This window comes from Sycon ciliatum, chromosome 5 (genome assembly GCF_964019385.1).
Source record: "Sycon ciliatum chromosome 5, ocSycCili1.1, whole genome shotgun sequence".
Lineage (NCBI taxonomy): Eukaryota > Metazoa > Porifera > Calcarea > Leucosolenida > Sycettidae > Sycon > Sycon ciliatum.
The window spans coordinates 27,180,716-27,202,598 of NC_088647.1; the positions used below are offsets into that span (position 1 = coordinate 27,180,716).

The 21,883-nt window shown below is 48.0% G+C and overlaps 2 protein-coding genes across 4 annotated transcripts in view; one reads left to right on the forward strand and one right to left on the reverse strand.

Annotated features, from left to right (window-relative positions):
* Positions 1 to 11,235: 11,235 nt before the first annotated feature.
* LOC135818207 (uncharacterized) lies at positions 11,236 to 17,728 on the forward strand. Of its 2 annotated transcripts, none has more exons than XM_065331557.1 (3): positions 11,236 to 11,559; positions 15,414 to 15,471; positions 16,069 to 17,728. In XM_065331557.1, the coding sequence occupies exons 2-3, from the start codon at positions 15,435 to 15,437 to the stop codon at positions 16,824 to 16,826; spliced, it is 795 nt and encodes a 264-aa protein (XP_065187629.1). In that variant the 5' UTR covers positions 11,236 to 11,559; positions 15,414 to 15,434; the 3' UTR covers positions 16,827 to 17,728. The 2 variants fall into 2 exon arrangements, with proteins under 2 accessions (XP_065187629.1, XP_065187631.1); XM_065331559.1 differs by lacking the exon at positions 11,236 to 11,559 and adding an exon at positions 11,736 to 12,497.
* A 1,245-nt stretch (positions 17,729 to 18,973) lies between these two features.
* Positions 18,974 to 21,883, reverse strand: part of LOC135818208 (protein MFI-like) — a 15,400-nt gene continuing 12,490 nt past the window's right edge. For both annotated transcript variants that reach the window (XM_065331561.1, XM_065331560.1), the window contains exons 10-11: positions 20,969 to 21,012; positions 18,974 to 19,903 (exon numbers count right to left, since the gene is read on the reverse strand). In XM_065331561.1, coding sequence (XP_065187633.1) covers positions 19,848 to 19,903; positions 20,969 to 21,012 — 100 coding nt within the window. In that variant the 3' untranslated portion in view covers positions 18,974 to 19,847. The remainder of the gene's footprint in view (positions 19,904 to 20,968; positions 21,013 to 21,883) is intronic.

Sequence of the window (21,883 nt, forward strand, 5' to 3'; positions counted from 1 at the left end):
TATGATGTGCCCTAGCTCATTTAGAATTATTATTATGTTATACACGTAGATCATGTCCATGATGCCTTTCCTCTGCGCAGGTCGACCGCACTATTGTTTTTAAGATTCACATAATTATTACTTCTGCATAATGCATTACATACTATGATCATGCTGGCTCCATCCCTTATCTCCTAAGCTACCACCCCCGCCCCCCCCCTCCCCCCCCCCCCCCCCCCCGGTGCGTCTGCCCAGTGTTGACTCCAAGACCCATGGTCGGACGAGCTGCCCAGGCCTCACCACCACTGCCGTTTCCGTGCTGCCTTCTCGATACATACGTATGTACACTGTATATCATGTGCACATTCACATGTCTGAAGGTTTGTGGTTTTTCAATAAAATAAAATAAAGTGACCCGAAACAACGAATTAATTCTAGGTGGCCTTACTTTTAAAAGCATAAATCTGTCCATGGTTGAGTGAAGCAAAGATCAGAGGTAGGAAGCAGTCACCGCTGCCTTATATACATTTAGAACGAGGTCAATCCCGTTGCCTAGGAGCCGACCAATCAGCGACTTTCCCGCTGAAGGCCTTACATGTATAGTGATACGGGTGTGATAGTATCGTCTGTACTAGATTTCCAGCTTAATCGTGCACACACTTTCTTTTTCTTGTCATACAAGTCCTGCAGTTCATGAGCCTATGTAAAACTCCACCTTCACAAATGTTAACTTAGCGGATCGCGTTTATTCCTTTCCAATCCAAATAAGCAACAGCAACCCTCAAAAAGGCATAAATCAACAGCAAATGTAGGTAAGTATGCAAGAAAAACCCTATAAAAAAAAGAAGAAAGAGAATATGAGTGAATGTCGTCCAACACAATAAACATCATTAAATTGAAACCACTAAAAAGCGATCAAAATAGAACACAATCAAAAATGGATAAAACACAGTAAGCAGGTTTCCACAGCAAATCAAAGCAAAATACTTTGAAATATTCAACAAACAACAACAATAACAACAACAACAAAAACAACAACAACAACAACAAATACATACCAAAGTCAGTGAATTTCAACTTTCTCAGTACCAATATGCGTTGCTTATTCAACAAAATGGACGAGTTATTTACCTTTACCCGTTCGTGCTCTGAATCTCCAAACGAACCATCAGTCATTGCAGTCCAGGAAACCTGGGCTGATACATCAGATCGTGACAGAACACCCTTGCATCATCTTTCATCGCCTCCATAGTGTCAACATTGGATAAGCATGCACCCGTGCGGATGAGGCGAAATCGGGTTAGACGTCCCTGCCCGTGGGTAACAGATGAACTTGTGGCCTGCGTACGGGAGCGAGACAGACTCCATCGACTGCTCATGAAGAACCGCTGCAATGATGATCTCCGCAGTCAACACCGCACTGCTCGTGCCAAGGCCAGGAAGCTGGACAGGAGCCTGAAGAACACGTATTTCATCCAGCAGTGCCAGACTTCTGACCAACGTAAACTTTGGTCAGTCATCAATACTGTGGTTGGCCGGAAGAAACAATCGCACACTGCTCAAGTACCCATATCGGATCTAAGCAAGCTGTTTGATGACGTTGTCCATGATCCCCAGCGTCCTCCTCAGCTCTGTTCTCCCTCTGGTCCAATGGCGGAAGGGGCATTTACCGACTTCAGTGTAGTGACAGTCGAGGATGTGGCAAGCAGTTTGAAATCTGTCAACCCTTTCAAGGCAACAGGCAGTGACCAAGTTCCAAGCATCATCCTGCAAAAGTGTTATCCAACCATTGCCCCCACACTTACACGCATCATTAATATATCCCTGTCCTCCGGTGAGTTCCCCCTGTCCTTCAAGTTGTCCCACGTCAGTCCGCTCTTCAAGAGTGGAGACCCAACTTTGCCAAAGAACTACCGCCCTGTGTCACTGCTCCCAGTTATCTCCCGCATCACAGAAGCATTTGTAAAAAATCAGATCACGCAGTACTTGGACTCCAAGCAACTTCTTCCGCCTACTCAGTTCGCCTACCGAAAGCTTCACTCCACAGAAGATGCCTTAACGTATGCTGTTGATCGATGGCAAATGGCACGGGCAGAGCGCAAGTATACCGGCATCGTGTTTGTCGACATGTCAAAGGCCTTTGACCGCGTCAGGCATGAGCGACTCGTTACCGAACTGTTTAAGCTAGGCATCTCGGGAACTGCACTCAACTGGTTTTGCAGTTACCTGTCTGGCCGGACACAGCAGATCAAATTGCAGGATCAGTTGTCAGGGACTGTTCCTTGCTCTCGCGGTGTTCCGCAGGGCAGTGTCTTAGGCCCACTCCTGTTTGTAATTTACACTGCTGACGTCAAGTCAACGATGCCTCCGGATGTGGCAGATCAGGAATTCGCTGATGACATCGCTCTCGATTGCTCCAACGCGTGTCCCAAGCAAGTCTGCGAGTCTCTGTCGTCTGCAGTGACCAACCTCGCCAAGTGGCTAGATGACATCGGCCTACTTCTGAATGCCCAGAAAACCCAAGTTCTGTTTGTAAAGCCAAGAGGCGGTGCTGATGTTCAAGAACACGTACGTTGTCGAGGACAATCCCTGGAATCAACAACATCTGCGAAATACCTGGGTGTTGTAATCGACAATGACCTCTCCTGGCAGCCACATATCAGCCATGTAACACGCAAGATCGGGCCAGTAATTGGACAGCTATGGCGACACGGCAGGTCCCTGAGCCTAAGAGCACGCCAAGTCTGGTATGTCAGCATGATACAGGCTCATCTGTCCTATGGATCCAACTGTTTCTTCTCCAGTCTTTCCAAGCAGCTCCTGGATAAACTCCACCGCCTGTCAAAATCCGGTGTCAGAGCGACCCTGCAGCAAAGGACTCTGGTCCCGACTGCCCCCCTTCTCGAGCTACTGGGTGTGCCAAGCTTGCCACAGCTTCTCTTCCAGAAGCTTGCCATCTTCGTTTTCAAATGTTTAAATGACAAGACAAGTCCCCTGTTAAAGAATCTGTTCGTGCCGATCAACGACCCTGCCACACCTCAGCTGAGGACGACACGGGGTCAAGTGTCAAGCCTGCTGAGAGTTCCGTTCCTCCCTGGTCCTGCTGGACGTCGTTCAATTCAGTTTGTTAGCAGCATTCTGTGGAATGTTCTCCCAGTTGCAGTCCGTACGGAAGGTGATTGGCAGACATTTAAAGCTCTAGCCACGGCTCTCGACTTGCCCAGCCTTTACCCATATTAACATTCTCTGTACCTAACTTCATGTCGAAACCCATTTTAACAATCCGCATATCTCTCCTCCTCCCCCCCCCCCCTCTCTGTCTCTGACACACACACTCTCTCTCTCTCTCTCTCTCTCCCTCTATCTATCTATCTCTCTCTGTTGTTGTTGTTGTTGTTGTTGTTGTTGTTGTTGTTGTTGTTGTTGTTGGTCATTTTGTGACAGCTTGTACAATTCCCTGTCCAGGTAGTAAAGCGTCTCTCCTCTCTCTCTCTCTCTCTCTCTCTCTCTCTCTCTCTCTCTCTCTCTCTCTCTCTCTCTCTCTCTCTCTCTCTCTCTCTCTCTCTCTCTCTCTCCCTCTCCCTCTCTCTTTCTCTCTCTCTCTCTCTCTCTCTCTCTCTCTCTCTCTCTCTCTCTCTCTCTCTCTCTCTCTCTCTCTCTCTCTCTCTCTCTCTTGTTTTTGTTGCTGCTGCTGTGGTGTTGCCGTTGCTGTTGTTGTTGGTCTGTTGTTGTTGTCGCTGTCGCTGTTGTTGTTGTTGCCGTTGCTGTTGTTGTTGGTCATTTTGTAAGAGCTTGGACAGTTCACTTGTCCAGGCAATAAAGCAGTCTCTCTCTCTCTCTCTCTTTCTCTCTCTCTATCTATATCTATCTCTCCTCTCTCATCATGCATGCGTCACACTCTCATGGAAATTGTTATTTTTTATTTTATAAGATTGCATGCTTCACACTCTCATGTAATATTTCTTTCCTTTCTTCGTCTTTTTGTGAGAGCTTGGACAATCCACTTGTCCAGGCAAGAAGGCAACAATGCCTGTTCATTCTGGCGAAGTAAAATAAAATATACCAACCAACAGTCTCTGTGCAATCCCAGGCCACAAGCTGAGTAGAGCTGACAGGCAGGACTTTGTATTTGGTGGTGGTGTTCCCTTGTACACCGCGGAACGTTTCACCACAGGTGTAGGGACCGGCGGATTCTGCTCGAAAAGGTGGCAGATTCTGCTCGAAAAGGAGTGAAATTGGCAGAACCATACAAACCTTATGGCGGGCAATTCCTCGAATTCTGCTCCATTTCTTTATCCACATACCGAACATGCATGAAACTTACCAGAAAAAGCACCGAATTCTGCCAATTTTTCTGCCGACAGAATCCGCCGGACCCTACACAAGTGTACTGGGAATGCCAATGACGTCATGACAGAAGCAGAATGAGTATGGACGAGAATTTCCACCGATGAACTTTCCCTTGTTGTTGCCACCGTTAAAAATTTACCGACCCCCCCCCCCCCCCCCCCCCTGTAGCGATGTCATCCTCTTCTGCGCAGATCTGGAAAGCAGCATTAAAACCGCTAGAGCCAAAGATGACCGTCTCGTACTACTTGGAGACTTCAACGCCAAGAACAGTCCGTGGCGCACCACAGACAGAACAGATCACCTTGGGGACGACATGCGAACTCTTCTGCTCACATACGGCCTAACACAACATGTCAGGTTCCCTACTTACATCCACCGACAAACACCTCTCTCATGCCTAAACCTCGCTATCTTCTCATTCCACAGCTATGATGTTCATATCCAATCACTTCTACTGTTTGGCGCATCCGACCATACTACTACTATCGGTGGCCACGTCAATATTCAACTGCCCCCCCCCCCCCCCATAATTAACAACTCCCCTCCACGATCCAGAAGCACCACATTCTGGTCATGGACAGACAGCACTACCCATCTTCTGCGAGCAGCCCTTTCACGCACAGATCTCAACCACCATCCAAAGCAACACGACCCATGCATAATTGACACCTTCTGAAGATCCTGGCGCGACAAAGTCCTGAACATCGCCCAAGAACACTGCCAAGTTACGCGCACTCACCCCTCTTGGGACAGGAAGAATGTACCAGCATGACCATGGATATCAAAGGGCCCCTTTAGGCTTTACTTGAAAGAGATCAAGGATAAGCACAGAAAACACAGAGTGTACGATTTTGGAGGGTTACTTTGAGAATCGTTGAAAATCTACCAAACCTTACAGTATCTCACCAATTTTGAAGCCAGTACGCCAACAATTCTTTTGGCCGATTTTCCAATTTACTGTAGTGTCTTGTATAAAAGCCTGTCTTGTATAGAAGCCTGTTTTGAATACAAGCCTGATTTTATAACATACACTGTCAGCACATAACTCCAATACACCACACCACCACATTGCGCTCTTGGCCGATCCGAACTCTGCACTCACATCACCATCACCACAGCGAGGACAATTCCGGTACAACGGATATAGATTGATATTGACAATGACCCTCCAGACAGCTGTTTCGCTCCTCCTGAGCTGATCAGTGGAGGCATATGATGTTGAATGAAAGAATTATAATAAGAATAGACTGATCGTTATAGGGCTAAATTGGCGCAATTGCGCTCATTCTGCGTAGAAACAGTCAGCCGATTTTGCAGCCGAATCTGATGTATTTTTTAGCTTAGCGAAAAGCAGAATAGGCGAAAAAGCGGAGAACTCTTCAGCAGGATAATGAGGCCGGACAGTGGCATGTGATCATGGTGATGGGAAATGCTTTCAAGTGCTGTACAGTTAAAAGTCAGACCAGTCCAGTCAACTACATCTACATGTACATCATACATGCACATGAATGTAGTTCTTGGGAGCACATTGTGGTTCATTTTCCATCACTTGAGATATTAAAGAAACAGGGAACTATTTTATCGTAGCTTCCTGAGGAGTGTTGTGCGAAAACTAGTTCGAAGTTCGATTTTTTGTTCATCGTTTCTTCCATATCACATTTTTTCTTTCTTCCATGTTCTTCACTGCCTTCGTATCCACTCGTTTTTTTAATAACGTTACAATAAAAGCCTTTGTGAAATGTCGGTTCAGCTCGTTCTGTTGATCGCAATTCTGGAACTATTTAACTTGGCAATCCTCGCTTTTATTCCTGCAGGGGCTCTCACTCAAGTCCTGCACCCCTTATTCATCATTGCATGCGAGTCCTTGATCTACATGTACATCCGCATCTACATGTGCATGTGCATGTAAATGTAAGTGGTCTGTCCACAGTCAGTAAATCAAACTCAATGCTCCACTATCACACACACACAATGTACCCTGAGTCGGCCTGTTGCTCTTCTTCTGAGTCTTTATACTAGGCAAAGTAAAAGGGACGCATGGCTCCCGCTCCCTTGGCTTGATCAATCAGCTTGTTGCTGAGTTTCAGGAGTATCTGCACCGGCTTCTCCCTCTAGCTCTGCTTATACAAATGTATTATTTTTATACACGTACATGTATGACTCATAGCTCAGAGATACAATGTACAATGTACATTGTACATGTACATGTACACGTATTACATGTACAGTGCTGGCAACTGAAATCCGACCCCCTTGCCGGCGCGGCGGGCCGGCAAGGGGGTCGGATTTCAGTTGCCAGCATTGTAGATAAACCTTGTTTTAGTTCACACATGTTGTTGGTTTGACAGCATGAAACAAGAAATACCGGTAATGAGAGTCAGAACAGACCGGGACGGGACTCTACCAACCGTGGATGGTACATGTAGTAGAAAGGTCACTGTTTCCGAACACGGTGTCCTCCAACTAATACTTGTTTCATGCTGTCAAACCAACAACATGTACATGTATGTACAATGTACATACTCAATCTGCGGACAGAACTGTTTCGTCCTTTGTGGACAGAGGAAATGAGGCCGAACCTGGTAGCAATGAAAAATAAATTTTCCGAAGCCAGATTTAAACCAGGCCCGAACGTACTAGTACTGTACATTGCCCGAGTGCTCAAACTGACAAGTCAGTGAGCTCTGCATAGCGCCAACAGCAAAGGCACTACCCCACGCAAGAGTGCTCAACTGCTACAAGAGCAGGAGCGAAATACTCAATCTGCGGACAGAACTGTTTCGTCCTTTGTGGACTCGTCAGCGCAGCACAGAGGAAATGAGGCTGAAATGATTGTATGGAACTCCACACTGGAAATGTGCTAACATGGCTGTATACTGTTCACTGCTGTCAGTGCTGAGGAGCTCATGTCTACAAGTCATATCCCACACAAAGACTACCTTCGTCTTAGCATCGAAAACTCTGCATCGAAAACGAAGCTGGAGTGCCAAGGTGGCACCAATCCAAAACAGTTACTGCTTCCGCGATCCACCGGTCCTGTACAATGTCATGCTACAGTCCTGTACTGATGTACTGAGTCTGTCGTGGACCTGGAAATCCGGTCGCACGGCTAGCGGCCCGAGGGCGCTGGCCATGCAGCCGTGGGTAAGCAGTGCACACATGCTGCAAGCCTGCAGCCCGCTGGTCGCATCGGATCAAGTGATGTTCTGTACGCGCTGAGGGCGCCGGCCCCGGCCAAGCGACTGGATTTCAATGTCCACGACAGTAGGTAGACACACAGTCAGTACGGCCGTTCACGATACATACACAACACTACAAAAGTCATTATGTACATGTCTACAAGCATGCCGCCCAGGCAGGTTACTACTGCTAGTCTTAGTAAGTAACTAATTAAAATATTTAGTACATGACCAGACATGTAGTAACTGTTAGGTGACTGGTTGGTGGGGTAGGGCTAGGTCGGGCTGTTTTCAGACTCACTTTACATTTCTCCCGCCTCCGGGACACGCCACGATCAAGTCCTGTTGTGTCCTGTTGTGCCCAGTACTAGTACTAGTACAGTCGTCCCTCTCTAATCCGGCACTTTATAATCCAGCACCCTCGATAAACCAGCACAATTTTCAGTAGCCAAAATGTCCTCTTCATGCACATTGCAGCAGTAAATCAGATTTGTTAATCCAGCACCCTCCCTAATCCAGCAGATTTTCGTGGCACAAATGGTGCCGGATTATAGAGGGACCACTGTAGTAAATCTACCAGTCAGTAGATCTCCAGACCAGTTACCATGGTTACAGTACAGTCCAAGTCAGTGAGCTCATGAGCTCAACTGACATGACGTGTAGATCTACCACAGCTGCTGCGCAGATAAGGCCGCACCCGGTACTAGTACCCGGAGTTGGGTCATTGGGGGTCTGACAAGATCAGCATCGGATGAATGTTGTTGTACGGGCCTACTCGGTGGTACTGACTGTGGTAGATCTACAAGTACATGGTGGTGTTCAGCTCGACAGCAGCCGAGTCCGGGTCTGATCTACAGAGACCATCCTAAAAAATTAATAGAGTTGTGTGCAGATTGTAAAGTTTCATTTTCTTTTTATTTAATTTTTTGGTTTTGCTTTGCTTTGTAGTTGTTGCGTCAGGCCAGTGAAATCATGTTCTGTGATTGCCGTATACATGACTTGTACTAAAGAGGCTTTACAAATAGAAAACAGAAAAAATGCCACAGCAGGGGAGGTGTCGATCTGCCCAGCTTCCGTGCACACTTCAAGTTCGAAGACCTGACCGCCGCCCCGGTATCACTACTATCAGTGCATCCGACCAAACCACTGCGTCTGTACTCCAAGTCCAAGCCTAAAAAAAGGCTGACTTTTTATCTCAAGCGCGCCAGTGCAGCATGCGGTCCAATGAGACTCTTGCCTCTTGTCTTGACCTTCACTGCATGCAACAAAGTGGGGAAAGCTGAGATAGATAAGATTTTTAAAAGAGCAAAACCATAGTCGTGATAAAAACTTCATGACTGAACTTATTACTATTACAGTCGTCCCTCTCTAATCCAGCACTTTATAAACCAGCACCCTCGATGAACCAGCACAATTTTCAGTAGCCAAAATGTCCTCCTCATGCACACTGCAGCAGTAAATCCGATTTAATCCAGCACCCTCCCTAATCCAGCAGATTTTCCGTGGCACAAATGGTGCCGGATTATAGAGGGACCACTGTACCAGGTGAGTAGGTGCTGGCTTGCAGGGTCGGTAACATCCACTGCTCGTACTCGTATGACCCGGCTGGCAAACTTCACATCGGCGCGGCTGCAAACTCCTCTCACCACTATTGTTACTTAAAGCCTCTTGTACGGGCAGAATGAATTGCACACATCATCAAACAAATTCAAGTAAATGCTTACATCAGCACATACGAGTAGTGATACCGGGTTTGAAAGTATTTTCCTCTTCACCACATTTAATACTGGCAAAGAACGGGCGCCAGACTTGCAAGCCAAGAGAGAAGAAAAGTAAGTATATTGCTTTTATTTTACATCACAAGTCAAACGGGCAATCATGCCCAATGTTATGATGACGATGGAAAGGGAGAAAAGATTAAGAACAAGATTAGTTATCCTGGATTATGGGGAGTGAAGAATACAGTGAGTCTAGGAATCTCTCCTTAGATCATCTTAACATTGGTCATGAAAGTAAACTTTCAATGGACGTGAGAGTTGAGATGTGCTAGGGCAGGCCAACTAGAGGGGAATGCTAGGCTGTGAGATTCCGAAGTACATGTACATCTATTCTGTGTTTGTTTTATGTAATGCATTGCAATTGCAAATCCAAGGACAATCATCCCCAAACGGATAAAATCTAAGACAACCTGGATAGGTGTAGTAAAGAAAACAGTGAGTATGGAGAACTCTCGGGATAGGGAACATCCTAGCATTAGCCATTAAAGTAAACTTTCAATAAACGCTTGAATCGGCATGTGGTAAGGCATGACTTTTTAAAGGACGAGGGCAAAAGATTCCACAACTTACAATTTGTAGCAGCAGCAACAACTGGGTTGTGAGATCCCGAAGTAATGCGGATGTAATGTTGGGAAGAGGCAGATTGCAGGCATCCTGACCTCTGGTGGCACGGGGCAGTGAACTGTATTCCAGGCGTGATTTGAGCAGCAAACTGACATTGCCGTGAAGAATGCGGTGTACGAGAAGCCGCAACTAGTTACTTGCAATCCGCCCGCTCGACAGCCGGACAAGTGCCGAGTTGGGTATATAGCTGCATAGTGTGGGCACGCGAGGGCTGGGTTGTGATCCAGCGGATGCAGCGCTTATCCAGTCTGATGAGGGTCTGTTTGAGGCTTGCTGAGAGGCTGGCGAAGTAGGCGTTCGAGGCGTAGAGTAGGTCAGGTAGGATAAGACTGTGTAGTAAAGGATGGACTCCGCACGGGTGATGTGATGTCTGCTCTGATTGTGTGTAGTTGTGCAGCTAGTACAGTAGGTCTACCTTGACGTAGATAGATTTACATACATGTAGCTACTGCTGAGTGCTGGTCCGTAGACTGACTGTAGCTGGTATGCTCCTGTTCGGAGCTCCGGAGGGAAAGAAACCTCAACATAATCATTGCGCCTCAACATCGCGCCTCAACACCGCGCCTCAACATCGCGAGGAGACTCATAATCATGGAAAAGACTTTTAAAACGTACATGCCCATGATATGATGCATGTCGTATCTGCACCAGTGAAATCTCCGGAGCGCGACAAAGAAGTACTACATGTAGTAGTACTAGTACAGTAGTAGTAGATTACGTTTTTGATTCACGTGAGAGGTAGATGATGAATGAAGTAGGTGAGTGAGATACTGTACTGGCTACAGACTCTAGCCTTGGTGTATTATTCATAAAGTGCCCATACATTTTGTTTATCACTACATGTAATATCAGGCTCCAATCAGATCCTGTCCAGATCCGTGGTCACGGACCTGTACCAGTAGAGTCGACTAGTACAGTCAGTAGACTCTACTAGATCAGTAGATGTAGCTGCGCACTGGAAACGCGCAGGGTCGACATGACAAACGTCATTGTACATCGGGGCGTAATTGGTAACCGACATTTGACGGAGCTCGCGCGACTTCTGATTCATCACACGCGCACCATGTCGGCGTTCGTGCGTGTTCTGTGATCTAGTCTACTGTCTAGCCTCTACTAGTACTGTATACAATGGTATAGCCTTTATAGGTCCTGGAACCAGAGCGCGAATCCGTGAGGTAGCAGTCACTTCTTCAAAAAGCTTTTCTTTGTCTCTGACACTACAATCATGTACAATGATTATGTACATGTAGCACGCGTCAGTACTAGTAGTGCAGTGGTCTTTCAGTTTCAGCACTAGCAATGTAGTACTGTACTGTAGTAGTATCAGTAACTGTTTCAACATTGTGAGAGCTTTCAGCGAGAGTTTCCTGGATGTGCTTTGGATCGAACACTACCGATCAGTGACTACATGTATCATAGCTGGGTGATACTGATAAAACCGATAGCCGTAAAAAAGTGCGAATCCCTGGATTGTGTGCTGTCCTCCGACGGACGTGTCGACTTTCTCGTGGCCGCCGGCCGGACTTGACGCTAGGAGCATATCAGCGCTGTTAGCGAAGGTGCTTCCTTCCGGAGAAAGCAGATCTATCATCTCACGCAACCTCCAGCTAGCTTGTCATCGCACTGACTGAGCGCCGTGTCGAGTTCAGGTGAGCGAGAAGTAGATGAAGACTTGAAGAGTTAGTGGTGCATGGCCTTTGTGTTATTGTTGTGAAACGATCTGTTCGCTGAGGTATTGTATGCATGGTTTGCCTGCATCGTCTTGTACTTGTGCACATTGTGATAAAGCCGGTAGCCGTTGTCGGTGACCTAGATAGATCTGTGCGGGCATCCATTAGCCGAGACACCAGCACTCGTACTTGTATCGCCGGCCGCACACTCCCAGCTGAAGCCCAACTCAGTCCTGCCGAGCACACAGCGCGAGTCCAGTCGATGGCAGCGTTTTGGCCACACACAATGCATAACCCAGTTCATCGGCGTGGCTATCGGCATTTCTGTAACCTTTCCAATGTTTTTTCTCTTCGACCTCGTGGCGTGCGCGTATTTTCAGCTCGATAAACTTGTAAACACACACACTGAGAAATGGCGATTACATGGGAGCGCCTTTGACAAGCCACTCGTGTGTGTGCTGTGGCATGTGATCAGGTGGTGATGGGGTGCTTGTTGGAAAGGTGCGAAGATCTGTTTGTGGCCAGATCACAGTCATGTTCACTGCGGGTAAATGCAGTAACCTCGGAAACATCACTTCCGACGTCGTCGACGGTCGGTCGTCCTTTCAAGGCTTTTGTTTTGATGCAGGGTTGCACTAACTGACAGTACTGCACTGCTCCGCTGATCAGTGATAGATGGCATTTGCAGAACGTCGTTTTTTTGCAGTATTTCTAGTTTTCAAGCTCGTCTTCATTACTACATTAGCAATCTCAGGGAGCGTGCTATAGCAGCAGGGCTTGCAGTTATACAAACGATTTGAACGTTGAGATTCCTGCGCTAAGCTCTCGTACTTGTCGCGGCGGTGAACAACTGACAGTCCTCTGGTGCTCCGCGTTCCCATTGGAAAATGTAGCAGAATAAGAAGGTGGTGGTGACGGTAAGCGATCGATTATAGGAGGACGGATTGAAATCGTGTCAAGGCTACACTAAAGAGCAATCATTGTGTCAGTTTTGCTGATTAGAGCACCTGATAATAATGGGGCAATTAGTGAACCACTGCACACTCTCAGTGTAAACGAACCAGTCTCTGTGATGGAGCCAGTTGTGCTCTGAGTCTTAGGGCGGTCAGAGCATCGTAAAACCGCTGAAAGTGTGGACGGTAAAACGTTGTGCTTGTTTGATGGCCTGATTTAGATGTCTACTCAGACTCAGAGGAAGGACGTGTATTTCCCCTGTACAACGCGACAGTGCATGACTGTACTGTATTCCACACTGTCAGTGTATGTTTCCCCTGTCAATGACAGTGCATACCACACTGTGTTTGTATGTTTCCCCCGTGATTGCAGCCTGGGCTATTATTATAATTATGGAAATTTCCCCTGTACAACGACTATGCATGTATTTTACTCTGTGTGTATGTTTCCCCCTGTACAATGACAGTGCATGGCACACACTGTGACACAGGCACACTGTTTGAATGTTGGCCCAGGCTATACACAGTGTCAGTAAAGTCATGCACTACACTATTACGGGTACTACTACTAGTGGCGCGTCCAGTGAAATCTGGCTTGCTTGACAGCACACACTGTTTTCACAGGTAATTGTGGCCGGTTAATGGTCGAAAGTGACGGGCTGAGATCTCTCTAGCGGCTCTGGGTACAGTGTCAATCGTGCCACAAATGTAGTCAGAGCAGAGAGCAAGTGCACACACAGGTTGGAATATCCGGTTGGGCTAGGAACCGGATAGCCAAACAGCCACACGTGTGTTACACTGCATTCCCGGTTTGCTCCCGGTAGGATTTCCATAGTGGAGCGAAAAGCCGGATAAAAGAGGGTCAGATAAGCAGCATCTAACATTGGAGGCAGAACTAGGTTTGAGCTGCAACTGGACGTTTGGACTGAGCTCTACCTACCTGTATCGAGTACCAAGGCCCGTGTGAACAGAGGACGTTCACCCACTGTGTAAGCAATGTCTGTGGTATTACCACATCGAGAAGGTCACTGGATAGTATGCTGTTGTATGACAGTGTTTGTGCGCTACTCATTTCCCAGAAAATTCAACACGGCCGTTTAAAAGCACAACGCAGATTGTGTATTGTCGGCCAGTGCCGTTCTGTACTCTTCGTGCTCTATGTTAGCCGGTACTGTGGGATTGACGCTTGTACGTGTGTGTGCGTGTGCGTGAACATTGTTTTTGGTCTCTGCTTGGATGACGACTACACCATAGCTCAGCGGTTAGAGCATCGCTGGCTACAAGCAAGGGTCCCTGGTTCGAGTCCTGGTGGTGACAGTCAATTTTTTTTCAGACTTTTCCCGTTTTGTCTCTTTCCCGCAAACCAGTGAACGTTGTTTTGTTCCTACTGTACCAGTTCTCTTTCTATGGTAAAGAGAGAGAGTGCTTGATAAGGGGCATGCATTCACTGTAATGGTGACAGGGCCCCGGCTGTTGTCATGGTACTGTCGTGGACATGGAAATCCGGTCGCACGTCTAGCGGCCCTAGGGTGCTGGCCATGCAGCCATGGATGAGCGGTACACGCATGCATTTATGCGCTGCAGCGCGCTGGTCGCAACGGATCAACAAGACTTTGTGCACTGCACGCAGCGTTCTGTTCGTGCTGAGGGCGCCGGCATCGGGCAATCGACTGGATTTCCCATGTCTACGACAGTAGTTGTACAGTCTCTTCACAATGGATAACAGGTTTGGTTCCGCTGATGCCCAATACCCACCGGACTTACATGTTCATGGGTTGAGGCAATGGAAAAGGGAAAAAGTCTGAAGAAAAAATTGACTGTCACCCGTGACCAGGACTCGAACCAGGGACCTTTGCTTGAGGCCGGTGATGCTCTAACGACTGAGATATGATGTAGCTGTCATCCCAGTAGAGACCGTTCAACAATGTACCTGCATGGAGAAGGAATGAGGAAAATGCACCGTGTGCAGCTACGGTGCTGCTTAATGAAATCCAGCCGTGTGCGTCAAGTGTGCGCCTTGCACCATTTCGCAGCCCAGTGTTCGCAGGTTAAGGGCTACGTGACGCCCAGCGCGTACTGGAGTGACACGACTGGATTTCATTGAGCAGCACTGTAGTACGACTGTATAGTCGAGAATACTTGAAAGTACATGACATGGGAATTGTTGCACTAGGTATTTATTTTATAAGGAAGAAAAAGGACCAAGGAACTACAAGTTACGCTACAATGTCCACTAACACCACCAGTTACTAAACAATCAGCTCATGCTATACCATTGCACGACACTGACCCTGGTCCTTTTTCTTTCTTATAAATTAATCCTTGGCTCTCCATCCGAGTCTATAGGTAGTTATTACTAGTTAATACAGACGACTAGAGTGTGAAGCGATGTGGCCTTCGTTCCTGTGATGTCCGCTCCAATCACCACGATGATAGGGAGGATTTATGAGTTTATGCAGCTCTTTGTTGTAAGTGTTTGGGGTGAGACTAGGGAGAAGACGTGCGGTCAGCACGAGGTGAAAATAAAACAAAAACCTATGTGAGAATGATGTACATTGGCCACGTCTTAGATTGCTGTGTCTTATTCCCACGCCAACACACCCACACCCGGGCACGTACCTAGCTTCCCGGCTTCCTGGCTCGGCTTATCCTCTCTGTGCTAGCATACTCAAACCCATGGGGCCAGACATACGTATCAGCATGTGTGGAGTACAACATAATCATTCTCTTCATTTAAACAAAGGGCGACTCTTTTCGCATCGTTACCATCAAATGACATTGTTTTAAGTACTAGTAAATTAGTAATCCAATGTCACTTCAGCTCGTCCTCCTTGTTGCCATATTCTCTTCATTTCCATTCTCTTCTTGTCTACACTGCAGTCTCCAAACTCAATACTAACGATGGACAACAGTACTGCCGGCGATTTTAATTCAACAAGTAAGTGTGTCCGTCTGTACTTTCAAGTTTCTTGAAGCTCTCGTACTTCCTCCAGAAACAAGAACTTCATGACTTTGATTTGATCCACCTTTCAGCTTCGGTGAGTTGAGCTCTGAGGGATCGAGCGATCGTGACTCTGAGTGGGACTGAAACGGTGCCAACCTCCTTTTACACTAATGTACACACTTCAAAGAAGTACAACTGCTCATTGTCTTCAAGTGTTTAGCTCCGCTGAGCCAAACCTTTTGAGCACAATAAGAATGTGAAGTCAAGAAGCTTTTTTTTGTTTCTGGAGTAAGAACTCTGTCTAGAGGAAGTACACTGCACATTCTTGTTGATCATGAAACACCAACGCAGAGACAAAAAAGTACTGGACACTACTAGTACCACTTCACCTACCATAGTTCTGTTTGTACACGTACATGCGATGGTCTGATGATTTGCACTCCATTGCTTTCTATCATCTAAAATCAATCGTGTGCTGTGCATTGGTGCGCTGGTGTCCGCCTGCTCCTGTGTGTGTGTGTGTGTGTGTGTGTGTGTGTGTGTGTGTGTGTGTATGTGTGTGTGTGTGTGTGCATGTGTGTTTGTGTGCAGTCACAGCCGCACGAATAGACTCCGACTGGGAGCTGTCCACGGTGGAGTGGGTGGTGTTCATAGCATGCCTGTGCAGCGTGCTGCTACTCGCAATGTTCATCGCCCTGGTCGGACGCTACCGCAATCAGCGGGACGACGACGATGACTGGCGCGAGGTCCCCGTGGCACGCAGAGCATCCAAGAAAGCGAGCACGTCATCAGCGGGTGGTGTGCGGACAATAGTCGGCGGGTCCACGTCGTCACAGCCGCAGGCCGTCATAGCGGAGAGTCCGAATCCACACATCGGATCGCAGTCCAGCATCTCCCCGATCGTTGTGCCGCACGAGCACGCCCGCGCCGTGCCAGCCGTGCGGCCCGGCGCCGCAAGCCTCTCGTCATCCGTTCCGGCGATCAACGTCACGACGCCTCCTGCCACGGCGTATCACCTGACTGCCGATCAGGCGCGGCGAGAACGAAACCGTCCCTCCTTGCCCTGGGAGAGCAACTCGAATCGAACGAGCAGCGGCGACAGGGCGCCCACGCCAATCATCTGGGGTGATCAGCAGCCGCCACCCGTCGTGTCTGAGCAGCGGGATCCCGTGTACGGCTACAGTCACTTGCACGGCGCAGGAAATCCAAACGCAGCGCAGCAGCGTGCTGCCATGCCCGCAACTGCCGAGGTCAACGGCGAGTACGACGATGTGCTGGCAGCTCAGGCGCGCTCGCATCGCGTCACCACGCCGCGGCAGAGTCACCACTATGACAATGTGGCAGCGTAACTAACGTTAGCGTCCTACGAATAGTCTTCCAGTCTTACAAACAGGTCACCAGTACCATCCATAGTGGCAATATGCCCACTGCGCAAATATGAATTGCACGAGTAGTGCATGTGAGTGCGCTGGGGTCAGGAATTCACTGTTCAACACCCCCAGACGATCATGGCCAGATGGCTGTGTGTGGGGTGTTTATGGTACAAATCACATCATTGTGTGTGTATGAGTGTGCATGTGTGTGTGTGTGTGTGTGTACATGTGTGTGCATGTGTGTGCGCACGTTTACACAGACGTGTGCATGCGTGTATGCATGTGGACTTGAGATGATCGGTTTACCGGCTAACCTAATGTTATTATGCTGTTCTTCTGCGTAAACTGTTAATGGTGTGGGCTCAGCACAGAAAGTATTCTCTCCAGCTCTCCACTGATTTTTGCCATTTTTCCGTTATTGTTGTCGGATTTACTAAGAGCTCCCCAGATCCCCTGCAGCGTTTTCCTTCCACGTGTGAACAGTTCCATTCCCCGAGCAGGCTCTCAGCTGAACAAAATGAATGACATGATTGTTGATTTACAAGTAAATATCAAATGCACCTTTCAGTGCTTGTGCTGACAGTAAAACTTCAATAATTATCCCATTTTTTTTAAATAAATTTCTTATCAGTGATCCTGTGACCACAATTTGAGTACATGTTTCTCGTCGCATTCTATCCGATTCTACTGTGATGGATTTCTACAATTTTGATAGGCTTGTGATATTTTATCTTGCAATAATATTCTAAATAGATGCTTTAAAAATATCATGTACACTCACGCTACGTTGATAATGCTGTGCATGCTGTTGTTGCAGCCAGACTGTTGAACATGTTGTCAAGATTCAAAGAACCAATTTTATGGATATGTACAGCTGAGCAGTATTGCCTAAGACCGTGAAAGAGCAGCAGCTGGACTGTTTCAACGGATTGCCGGCCACGCTATTCGGCTGGATAGAAGGTGCCAATAACTAATCACTAAGAACTCCCCTTTCCCGATTAATGCCATGTACTGGGAGATCGCCCAGTCACTGAATATGCTATCTAGCCGGCACTGCTTTGGTAAAGGCTCACCCCACCAGGACAGGAATATGCTATCTAGCCGGCACTGCTTTGGTAAAGGCACACCCCACCAGGACAGGAATATGCTATCTAGCCGGCACTGCTTTGGTAAAGGCTCACCCCTGGCACCAGGTCACCAATCCAGTCAGCAGGAGAGAAACCTTTGAGTGACTGCGTGGGATGAGAAGTCAGGCCAGCTGCTTTTGGCGGTTCCAGACAATCGTCACGACTGTACTTGAGCCTTCAAGTCATGCAGCAGCAGTGAGACTAGACATGACACATGTCTTGAGGCTGGACTCAATCCCCATAATATACCTACTACACCGGATGGTAAAGGTTGGTAAAAGTCATTTCCAGGTACTTATAAACTACTAAGTAGTCGTGTTTATCTCTGCTAGCTGTAAGAGGGCAGGAAACCATGTTTTGCTTATTCTCTACACAAACCTAGTAGTAGTACAGATCTTGCACTTGAACCCTCTTAGTCTTAGACTACTCTGGACTGTGTAATCCCTAGTAGTACCTCCAGCAGCCCTGCCCAGTACTAGGCAGTAGATCTAACTAGTACTGGGCATATTGGCCGTGACAATCCACCCAGGAACTGAGAAAAGTGCTAAATCAATGAGCATGTCACATGAATCTGCTCTTTGAGAGGTGCCTGATTAGTGATCACTACTGTATACCATGGTCACATGATACTGGGTGTTTAGAGGTACTTCAAGCTAGTGCTACTTGGTGATTGCAGTAAAGTTGCATGTACATACAAAGTAATAATTATTGTACCTCTGCACCATCTGGTCACCTTTAATTAATACTCAGTGTCACCGTAGGCTGTGGAAATCTGGGACATGTGACAGGGTAACAGACACTGTGAAGTGTACCAGGCCAGGTGTACAACTATGTCCTTGGAATTACTATAGTGCATCATGTCATTTCAATGACTTTGTCCTTGGCCATAGCCTCCATACCGATCACGTACAATCTAAGAAATGGCTTTCGGCTGCACCAACCTGGTTGCCTGTGCATGCACGCCAATTCTCTGCACACCCACAGAAAACCAAGACCTTGCTGGACCTCTTATGTACACTGACAAAAGAAAACGTCTGCCTGGGCTCTGTATGACTCAATGTTCTCAATGATGATAGTACCCTGGGTTATCAGTCCAGCTATGCACATACACATACACATGTACTGGTGTAGATAGTCACGGCAATATCCGGCATGGTAGCATCAAGTCACATACACGTTGAATGTCAATGGACTGGTAGCAGGCTCCTCTGTGAGAGCCATATCTGGCGGCACAGATCCTATTATTTTTCGATTGATAACTGGTCCAATTTAACTGTGACTTCCTGGTAGTATTTTATAATAGTACATCAAGCAACAAGAGGCTGTGCGTGATGCTTGACTGTTTATACCGTGCTTTAACCTAAAAGCTGAAGTGCACACTCGCCTCACAGCTGAGGCTTTGATGCAGATAGGAGCCACATGATTCTCTACGCAGCTTTCTACATATGGCTGCTGATCATAGTACAGTGCATCAACGACTTATCAATCAAAGTCAAGTAAAGACAGGGTCTCCTGGCAGTGCAGGGGAAAGCAGGTAAGCTATATTCTCAATTTCCGCATGGGTGCTACTCTCCTATCCGATGATTTCGCAATTGGTGTATATATCATGTACACTCTGGATGATGCCGTCTGGCTCCAGTATCATTTCCCGATAGCGTTGCGTGACAGGAGAGAAGCCCAACAGCTGACATGAGTTGGAGAAGGGGGTGCATGCCCTCTCAAGGGCCGACCCCGGCTTGTTCCAAGTGTCTAAAGGCCCGGCGTGTGCTTACTCACACACTGTGACAGCTGAGGAACGCCACGTAAGACTTGATGCTGCGGCGTGTTTGTAAACATATTGCTTAACTGTTGTGTTTCTTTCTCATGCTGGTCACTTGTCCATGAGAAGCGAGCTTAGGCGACCAACCTCCTTCTCACGCTGAAGATCTGGACAGGGATCGAAAAAATGGCAGCATTTGGGTCAGTAAAATTTCAAACGGAAAGAATTAGAAGCAAGACTATGGTATGTCGTCTAGCTATGGGCCTGTGTCCACTGCTTTAGCTGTAACAGTCTTCAAACAAATGGAACAATGTCGTTGGTAAATCAATATTAAAACCCTCACCCGGAGTGCCTCATACTCTCCCCCCCCCCCTCCCCCCCCCCCCTCAAAAAATAACCACAAGAAAGATTTTATAGTGAACAACGGAACATCGTCACTTTAGTCCAGGTCATCACCTACAAGTGAGTACAGTAAACACTCCCCAGGTCAGGGCAGGTTGGGACCAGCCCTGCCCGTACTCCCCAGATCCGGGCAGGTTGGGACCAGCCCTGCCCGTAACACGGAATTGCCCGTAACTCAGAACTTGCATACCTACTGCAGGCAGGGAGACATCTTTTTATGAAAATCAATAGTTTTGGGGACCGTTTTTGTTGAAAAGCCAATTTCTGTGACTCAAGATGGCGGGTCAGAAAGGTCCCCGGTAGACGGATGTGCCTGGATTAGGGACGTCCGGATCTGGGGAGTTTGACTGTATAAAGAGTGGTTTTATATCCCTGTCATGTGACTAAATATGTGCAGAAAGTGATCATGTCATGTGGACAGTGGAGCCAACATGGCCGACATCATGTGACCCGTAGGTTCAAGAGTTGAGTGGAGTTGGCGCCAACATGGCCGCCCCATATGGTCATGTGACAGATATGAAACCACTTTATAACACATGAGCAACTACTGTCGTTGACATGGAAATCCGGTCGTACGTCTAGCAGCCCCAGGGCGCTGGCCATGCAGCCGTGGAAAAGCGGTACACACATGCATTCATGCGCTGCAGCACGCTGGTTGCATCGGATCAACATGACTTTGTGCACTGCACGCAGCATTTTGTACGCGCTGAGGGCGCCGGCCCCGGTCAATGGACTGAATTTCCATGTCCGCTACAGTAGTAATCAATGCGGGAGGAGATCGCACACGCTGATCGTCAATCTAGGCTGAACAGTCCGCTCATAGGACTTACCCGAAGGTGCTGAGGTGCCGATAGATTGCCAGTCTGATAGATATCTGCATGAACATGCGGTGTTCAAACAGGACAACCGTTACTCGTATCTGCACTGGTCGGTACATACCAATAGCAACCGTGACTTGGTGGACAGAATACCTTTTTTGTTATGATTCTGAGGCTCATGCCAATTCATGACAAGACAACTGATGGTTCTAACCAGAAAACTGGTGATCGCGTTAACGAGTAAAGCCCGGAGTTGCAACAAATAACTCAGCGTTCCATTACGTTCGCAGTACTGTGTGTGTATGTGTGTGTGTGTGTGTGTGTGTGTGTGTGTGTGTGTGTGTGTGTGTGTGTGTGTGTGTGTGTGTGTGTGTGTGTGTGTGTGTGTGTGTGTGTGTGTGTGTGTGTGTGTGTGTGTGTGTGTGTGTGTGTGTGTGTGTGTGTGTGTGTGTGTGTGTGTGTGTGTGTGTGTGTGTGTGTGTGTGTGTGTGTGTGTGTGTGTGTGTGTGTGTGTGTGTGTGCGTGCGTGGGTGCGTGGGTGCGTGCGTGCGTGCGTGCGTGCGTGCGTGCGTGCGTGCGTGCGTGCGTGCGTGCGTGCGTGCGTGCGTGCGTGCGTGCGTGCGTGCGTGCGTGCGTGCGTGCGTGCGTGCGTGCGTGCGTGCGTGCGTGCGTGCGTGCGTGCGTGCGTGCGTGCGTGCGTGCGTGCGTGCGTGCGTGCGTGCGTGCGTGCGTGCGTGCGTGCGTGCGTGCGTGCGTGCGTGCGTGCGTGCGTGCGTGCGTGCGTGCGTGCGTGCGTGCGTGCGTGCGTGCGTGTGTGTGTCTGTGTGTGTCTGTGTGTGTCTGTGTGTGTCTGTGTGTGTCTGTCTGTGTGTGTGTGTGTGTGTGTGTGTGTGTGTGTGTGTGTGTGTGTGTGTGTGTGTGTGTGTG

Coding starts and splice junctions, on each gene's coding strand:
- LOC135818207 (XM_065331557.1), top strand. CDS start 15,435: ATGGACAACAGTACTGCCGGCGATTTTAATTCAACAA. Junction 15,472..16,068: donor CGGCGATTTTAATTCAACAA/GTAAGTGTGTCC, acceptor GTTTGTGTGCAG/TCACAGCCGCACGAATAGAC.